General features: G+C 43.3%; 1 protein-coding gene across 1 annotated transcript in view; it reads right to left on the bottom strand.

Moving 5' to 3' along the window:
• Nucleotides 1-7,293, bottom strand: part of PRPF40A (pre-mRNA processing factor 40 homolog A) — a 17,220-nt gene extending 9,927 nt beyond the window's left edge. The window contains exons 1-9 of the mRNA XM_042040824.1: nt 7,185-7,293; nt 5,630-5,767; nt 4,086-4,166; nt 2,603-2,633; nt 2,367-2,389; nt 1,593-1,670; nt 1,406-1,516; nt 630-750; nt 158-182 (exon numbers count right to left, since the gene is read on the bottom strand). Of these exons, the coding sequence (XP_041896758.1) occupies nt 158-182; nt 630-750; nt 1,406-1,516; nt 1,593-1,670; nt 2,367-2,389; nt 2,603-2,633; nt 4,086-4,166; nt 5,630-5,767; nt 7,185-7,220 (644 nt within the window). The 5' untranslated portion in view covers nt 7,221-7,293. The remainder of the gene's footprint in view (nt 1-157; nt 183-629; nt 751-1,405; nt 1,517-1,592; nt 1,671-2,366; nt 2,390-2,602; nt 2,634-4,085; nt 4,167-5,629; nt 5,768-7,184) is intronic.
• Between the last annotated feature and the right edge of the window lie 9 nt (nt 7,294-7,302).

Genomic DNA, 7,302 nt, shown 5'->3' with positions numbered 1-7,302 from the left:
AGGCCCTCAGGAAAAAAAGGGATTGAAGGCCCTCAGGAAAAAAAGGGCTGAAAGGCCCTCAGGAAAGGTTTGAAGATCCCCAGGGAAGGTTGAAAGGCCCTCAGAAAAAAGGTTTAAACTCCCTCAGAAAAAAAATAGCATAATATTAGAAACATACCTGTTCTCTTCAGCTTTAATCATTGCTAGAGGAAAAAAGGAGACAAACAGTTAAAATATTGCTTTAAAATAGTTTATATACACAGGGGGTTCTGGTGATTATTGATTTAATAAAAGCAAAGTTTAAAATATTTTTGTTACTATCAATAATTTTAAGTTTGTGCCCTTTAAAAATTAAATCAATTGAAATTAAAATAAGATTTAGAAAATGCCACTACAGGAAGATTGAGGAATATAAAAATGACGTTTTGGTTTAAAATAATTATTTTCATTTTTTAAAAAAGAGTCCAAACACCCAGAAAGAAAGTCAGGATTATTAAACAGAATTTTTAAAAAGGAAATATTTAAATTACGGCTGCCTAGTCTTTTTTTTTTTTTACACTTATTTTTTACCCCAGTTGATTTTGTTGCTATTTTAATTAATTAATTAATTTATACATATTTATAAAAATACAAGTCCAGCCCCCTTTTACCTTCAAGATCCTCCAGCTCTTTGGGTTTTGCCCAGCGGGATTCCTTTGTCTGGGAATTGTAATAGTAAGGCTTCCCAGAATCTGATTTATACTCCTTCCAGGGACACTTGGATAACAATTGCTGATGGACAGAAAACAAAGATTTTCCAAGGAAAATCTCCTTTAGCAATAAATAAACACATAAAATAACAAGATTATAAAAAGGAGGGAGAGGGACTTTTTTTATCTGGGCACAAAGTGACAGAACAAGGCATGGAGGGACAGGATACAGGGAATGGCTTCCCAGTGCCAGAGGGCAGGGATGGATGGGAGATTGGGAAGGAATTGTTCCCTGGGAGGGTGGGGAGGGGCTGGGATGGAATTCCCAGAGCAGCTGTGGCTGCCCCTGGATCCCTGGAAGTGTCCAAGGCCAGGCTGAAGCAAGCTGGGTTAGTGGAAAGTGTCCCTGCCCATGGAATGAGATGATCTTTAATGTCCCTTCCATCCCAACCCATTCCATGATTCTGAAATTCCACATTACTTCTCTAAATATTAAAAAAATACCTATTTAAAAAAAAAAAACCCTATCTAAAAATAAGGAAAATTGAAGAATTTTGGCCACTTTGCACCCTCCGGTTCTCCCGACGTAAGGAGAACGATCCAAATGCTTCAGGAACATTTCTTATCGGAAGAGTTTGCTCCCACTGCTTCCAGCAGAATTATCCCTGCTGCAGGTGTTAGGCTTGGGAATCCTCGTGTTCGCACAAGCTCCCAGAATTAATTTGGGATTTGGTTACCTCAGCAGGGGTTTTGAGGTCATCTGGCTTCTCCCACGTGGACTGCTTGGTCTCGGTGTTGTAGTAATAAGTTCTTCCATCCGGGGATTTGTGCTCCGTCCACGTGGATTTCTGGGAAAATTCAAAGCCAAATTAATAATGAACAAAAGGATGGGATCAAACTCCACAAGAATAGTGGGATACAGACCTGTTTGGAGTGGTCCTCGCTGGCAGAGCTGGTGGTGGTGGAGCTTTGCTGGACTGTGGAGACCACGGGATGCGTTGTCTGAGGAGGAGACAAAACAGGCCTTGGAAAATCCTGATTTATTGGTGGTTTTCACCTAAATATCCTGGATTTTCCAAGTGCTTCAGCAGCACAGGAAAGGCAGGGACCCAAATCCACACCTTAAGTCAGTATTTTTCCACAAAACCTCCTTCTTTGGGAGTGAAGCTGTTAAATTCCACATTCTGAAGGGCCTAATCCCCACCAGAAAGTGGAAGTGAAGGGGTCAGACTCCAACAACTCCAAGACAAAATTCCAGCAGCACTCCCTGTTCCCAAAACTTCAGGAAAATTTATTCAGGAAGATTCTGGCTTATTGAGCTTACATCAAACTTCCTGCTGCTTTCCATGGGCAGTTTTCCTACGAATTCCCTGGAATCAGGACTGTATCCACCTGCTGTGGATCAGTGACTGGATATGGCCAAGGGGAGCTGGATTTCCTGACAGTCCAATGGCCCAGGATGGAAATCTCCCAGAAATAAAATGGATATTCATCTATATTTAATAATTAAGCTGGGACAAGGCTCACAGATTTCAAGGAACAACCAAAAACTTGGAAAAAGGCGGGGGGGGGAAGGAGGGGAGGGAAAGAAAAGGGGGAGGAAAAAAAGAAACAAGGTTTTCCTTGAAATTCCTAAAGCCACATTTGCCCCACATCACATTGGAATTCCAACCTTCTGGAATTGTGCTTTCCACATACCTGAGTTCCAGGAGGGGTCACACCTAAAAAATAAAATAATTAAGAATTAAAACCAGGTTTGGTTGCTTCATTTTTCTAAATATTCCTCAATGTGTGCCAGGAAAAAAATGTCCTGGGCACCAATGGAGATTCCAGGACTGAAATGCTCCATCACATTTTAGGGAAAAGTGCAATTTTTTAATATTTCAGTTGAATTGGGGTAAATATTTTGAAATTATAACAAGCTTTTTACTCACCTACTTGTGCATCCATGCTGTTCACCCCTGGCTGTAAAAACAATTAAATTAAAACAATTAGGCATTTAAACAATTAAATGTAAATCATTAAATACTGAGGAATTAAATCCTAAAAAAATCCAATATTCATTATTCAAACAAGGACTTTCTGCCACAAAAGGCTCTAATTCCTTAAATAAGGATTCCTGGTTCCCTCTTAATTATTCCTGCTCCTTAAATAAGCAATTAGGAACATCATTAGTTGGGATAATTATGTGGCAAAAGGCTTTGGATGTATTAAAGTTGCATTCATGGAGCTCTTCCTTCTTGAATTCCTTACAGTTAGGAAAAAAATATCAAGAAAATTCAAAGTTTTCCCATTTTTTTCCTTGTGGATTTAGCTTTGATTAAGGTTTATTTTCAGTTCTCAGCTACAAACCTCAAATATTCCTCAAGAAAACAGAAAAATTGGTTAAAAAATGAAAATAAATCACATTGGATCAATTTGATTTGATATTATCCAACTGGAAGAAACTGGGAATTCACAGGAATTTGCTGTGTATTTTAAGAGCATTAATTTGATCAAAATTGTAATTTTTTGCGTATTTTATGAGCATTAATCTGACTAAAATACTGATTTTTAGGAATTCCACTGCTTCTAATCAGCTTCCCAGAGGGGAATGACCTGGAAAAACCACAATCCTTGGGTGACACATTCCAGGATCATCCAGTTGGCCTCAATCTTTATTCAGATTAGGTTTTCCACCAGGCAGCCAAAATAATCCACAAAAATGGGAGCAAAGGTTTGTGCTCTGCACTAGAGGAAATTCCAGAGGAATCTCACTTAGGGATATAAATCTGCATGGGAAAAAAACATTAAAATAATTTATTTCTACATTTAAGTGGCTGGAACTGGTTTTAAGTGGATCTCTTAGGGTTGGACTGAATTTATTTCCTAGGAACAGAATTTAATTTAAATTTTCTCCCCTCAGAGATTTCACCTGTATTTCATTTTAACGTTTCCCTCTCCATTTCCACCCAAAGAACTCCTCATTCCTTGAGCCATTCCAGCAATTTTTATACTCAACTGAATTTCAGGACCTTGTACAAAACAATCTCTTTCTAATGGATTCAGATCTCATTCATATTGAATTAAAACTCTTCAAAAAATTAAAATTTAAGAGAGAAGAATCTCTCGGTCAGACAATTTTTCCTTCCTCCAAACAGTCCAAGGTCACAGTGGTTCCTGCCAAACTCCAGGAAGTGAAGGACAAGGAATGTGGGGAGCAAAATCCAGAAAGGAAAACTAAAAGGAGTTTAAAGACTGATGAAAATCACAAAATTCTTTGTTTTGCAATAATTCAAGAGCCACATAAAACTCCATTGCAATGAAAAATATGTTTAAAACTGAAATTCTTATTTTCTGATTAAAGAAAGTAAAGACTGAACAACAGCAACTGCTAAAAAGAGCTTTTAAAAACTGGAAAACTGAAATGAAACTCACAGGAACCGTGGGCTGCATGGCAGCCTGGGACATGTGGGACATCATCATTCCAGGCATCACTGACTGCATCATTCCAGGCATCTGGAATTCAAGAGTATTTTCCATGTATTTTACCATATTCTCAACATATAATACAATACTTTTATTGAAAAGCCATTATCTGATACTTCTTTTTAATTAAAAAAACCCCAAACATCCCTCTTAGGTGACATAAAATAGATTTGTGGGATTGTGATTCCCTTCATCACACTCCCACTACACAGGGATCCTCATATTAGGAATGACATGTCCAGATTCCAAAGTTGGATACGAAATATCACTAAAGACCATTTAAACCCCAAAGGAACACCATCAAATGATGAGGGGGCTGTTAATAAACCATCACTGAAATCCTAAGTAAAAGCAGGAAAAAATAAAGGTTAGGAATGATTTCTGCAGAATTCCAAGGCTACAGGGAATAAAAGAACAAAGGAAAGGTGAACCCCCAGACACGACATTTACCTTCAGGTTTTTGCTCTCCGTCTACCAAAAAGTCCTGAGTTGCTCCCTAACATGTGAAATATTTCCTGTCTAAAGAGTGGGAATTGTGGAAAAGAAGTTACAAAAAAGTAGAGGAATAAACCAGAATTTCTGCTTCGCTTTCTAATGAACACACACAGTGCTAATGAGTCAAATCCTCCTCAGTTTTTAAAAAACTGCTTTTTTTTCACCCCAGAAGCTGCAAATTCACAGTGAAGAAATTCCTACCAAGCCTTTACACTCCAATTTAAGGAAAAATACGGATGCTGTGTCCAAGGAATTACAAAGGAAGAGTTGCCACCATGGGCTGTTCCCAAAGGTTTAATCCTTCCCTGTCATCCCCTCTCTGCCCAGTCTCCACTTCCATAATCCACCATCACAGGGAGCATCCCTAGGATATTAAGCATTCCTGGGATATTTATTATATCCAGAAAGAGAATTATTTCTTTCAGGAGTTGAGGGTTTAATCAGAAACCACACAGGAAATGTGATAACTGAAACGAAAAGCTGCCAAAAGCAGGGCCATGCTTGTGGCTGTGACACTTCTCAGGGCTTTTTTCCAGTCCCATGGCATCAGCAACAACGGGATACAGGGATTATAAATCAATCCCTAGGATTCAAGCAGGAATTCTGCAAAAATTCAATATGTATTTATTTCTTCCCGTGCTGTAATGTTCTTGTGTGTGGACGTAGGAATTGGCCAAGAATTCAAGAGACATGAAGTCCCAAAACAACCTTATCCCTTCAAAATGTACAGGAAACTTCCAATAAACTTTAATAAACCCCCAATTATGGATTCATACCTGTTTATAACTGGAGTTAGAGGTGCACTAATTACCTGTTCGCATACCAATTGATAATTAAAGTTACAGTGTTCCCTGTGAGAACAGTTTTAACCTGGAGAGGATAAAATTCCCTGAATTACTGACCTTTCCTCTTCCCAGGGAGATTTACCCAGCTCAGGGATCCCTTGGCATCATTATGGGAAGACAGGGAATAAAATGATCCTTGTGGAAGGGCCTTACCTGCCCCATTGGGGGTCCTCCCATGGGGGGCATCATCTGAGGCATCATCCCGTGGGGAACTGGGGGCATGTTGGGAGGTCTCTGTCCCATGGGATGCATCCCCATGGGGGGGTAGTGGGGCATTCCTGGGTGTCCCATCTGGAAAACAGCAACAAACAGGGAAAATCAGCAGGAAGGCAATGACCCAAAACATTCACTAAAGGGAATAAGGGAGATCCCTTTCCTGCTTTTTTAATTATTGGAACACTTTAAGAACTTTCTGTTCCAAACAAAGGCAGCAGCTCTGAGAGTACCTCAAGGTAAACCCTGGGCAGAATTTCCCTTTGGAAAACACATTTAATGGGGAAAAAGAAAACAAATTATTGACTGCAGAATCCCAGAATGGTTTAGGTTGGAAGGAACCTTAAAGCTCATCCAGTTCTACCCCTGACACCTCCCACTATCCCAGGGTGCTCCAGCCTGGCCTTGGACACTGCCAAGGATCCAAGGGCAGCCACAGCTTCTCTGGGAATTCCATCCCAGCCCCTCCCCACCCTCCCAAGGGAGGATTTCTCCCTAATTACCCCTAACTCTACCACCTTTCAGTCCAAAACCAGTTTTCCAATGATTTTTCTTAGGCCAGAAACCACAAGTAACTAAAAGTGTTTGAATCTTCTGGAGAGAACACCTGACTTTTTTCAATCACATCCTCTCACAGCACATGCAGTGACAGCTCCTGTTTCCCAAGTCCCAGGTAATTCCAGGTGGAACAGTGTTCCTTAAAATTCTCCTCTGACCTTTTTCAGTGTTCTCTTGAGTTCAGAGGGACCTGTCACCCTGGTGCTGTCTGTCACCAGTTGCGGAGAGTGAGAAGGTCCCCCTGAGCCTCCTTTTCTCCAGGCTGAGCCCCTTTCCCAGCTCCCCCAGCCACTCCTGCTGCTCCAGACCCTTTCCCAGCTCTGGATACAGCCAGGTCTGTGATCCAGTGTGTCCTGGGAGGCATCAGGAAGAGCATTTCCAGAAGGTCAGGCAGCTGATCCTGCCTTTCTGCCCAGCTCTGGGAGGCACCTCTGGGGTGCTGTGTCCAGCTCTGGCTCCTCAGCCCAGCAGGGCCAGGGAGCTCCTGGAGAGGCTCCAGCGGAGGCTGCGCAGCTGAGGAAGGGCCTGGAGCATCCCCGTGCCCAGCACAGGCTGAGGGAGCCGGGGCTGCTCAGCCTCGAGAGGAGCCCCAGCTGAGAGGGGCCCTCAGCCCTGGCTGTCCCTGGCTGCAGGGAGGGCTCAGGGCAGGGCCCGGGCTCTGCTCCGGGGCCCAGCAGCGGCACCAGAGCCACGGGCAGGGCCTGAGCCCGGCAATTGCCCCGCACAGGAGCAAGAACTTCTTCCTTGTGCGGGTGCCAGGTACCCAGAGAAAGTTTGGCGCTTCCCTCAGTGGGGATACTCAGAACCGCCTGCACACAACTCTGTGCCATGGGATGCCCATCCCACCCAACCCTGGCATGACCCCGCTAGAGCAGGGAGGCGGGACCAGCTCCCCCCCGCTGTGACTCCGCGCCCCCCCACCCGAGCCCGCACTCACCATGAGGGAGCCGCGGTCGACGCCGCCGGGCCGCATGGCAGGGCTGAGCAGGGAGCCCCCGCAGCGGCCCAGGAGGCGCCCGCGCAGCGGCGGCCGCGGGGCCGCGGGCCCGAAGGGC

The sequence above is a fragment of the Corvus kubaryi genome, unplaced genomic scaffold, assembly GCF_017639235.1.
Source record: "Corvus kubaryi isolate FWS band 111438036 unplaced genomic scaffold, C.kubaryi_AGA036_p1.0 37396, whole genome shotgun sequence".
Lineage (NCBI taxonomy): Eukaryota > Metazoa > Chordata > Aves > Passeriformes > Corvidae > Corvus > Corvus kubaryi.
The sequence above is the reverse complement of the archived record's forward strand: the minus strand, read 5'-3'. Positions and strand labels throughout refer to the sequence as shown.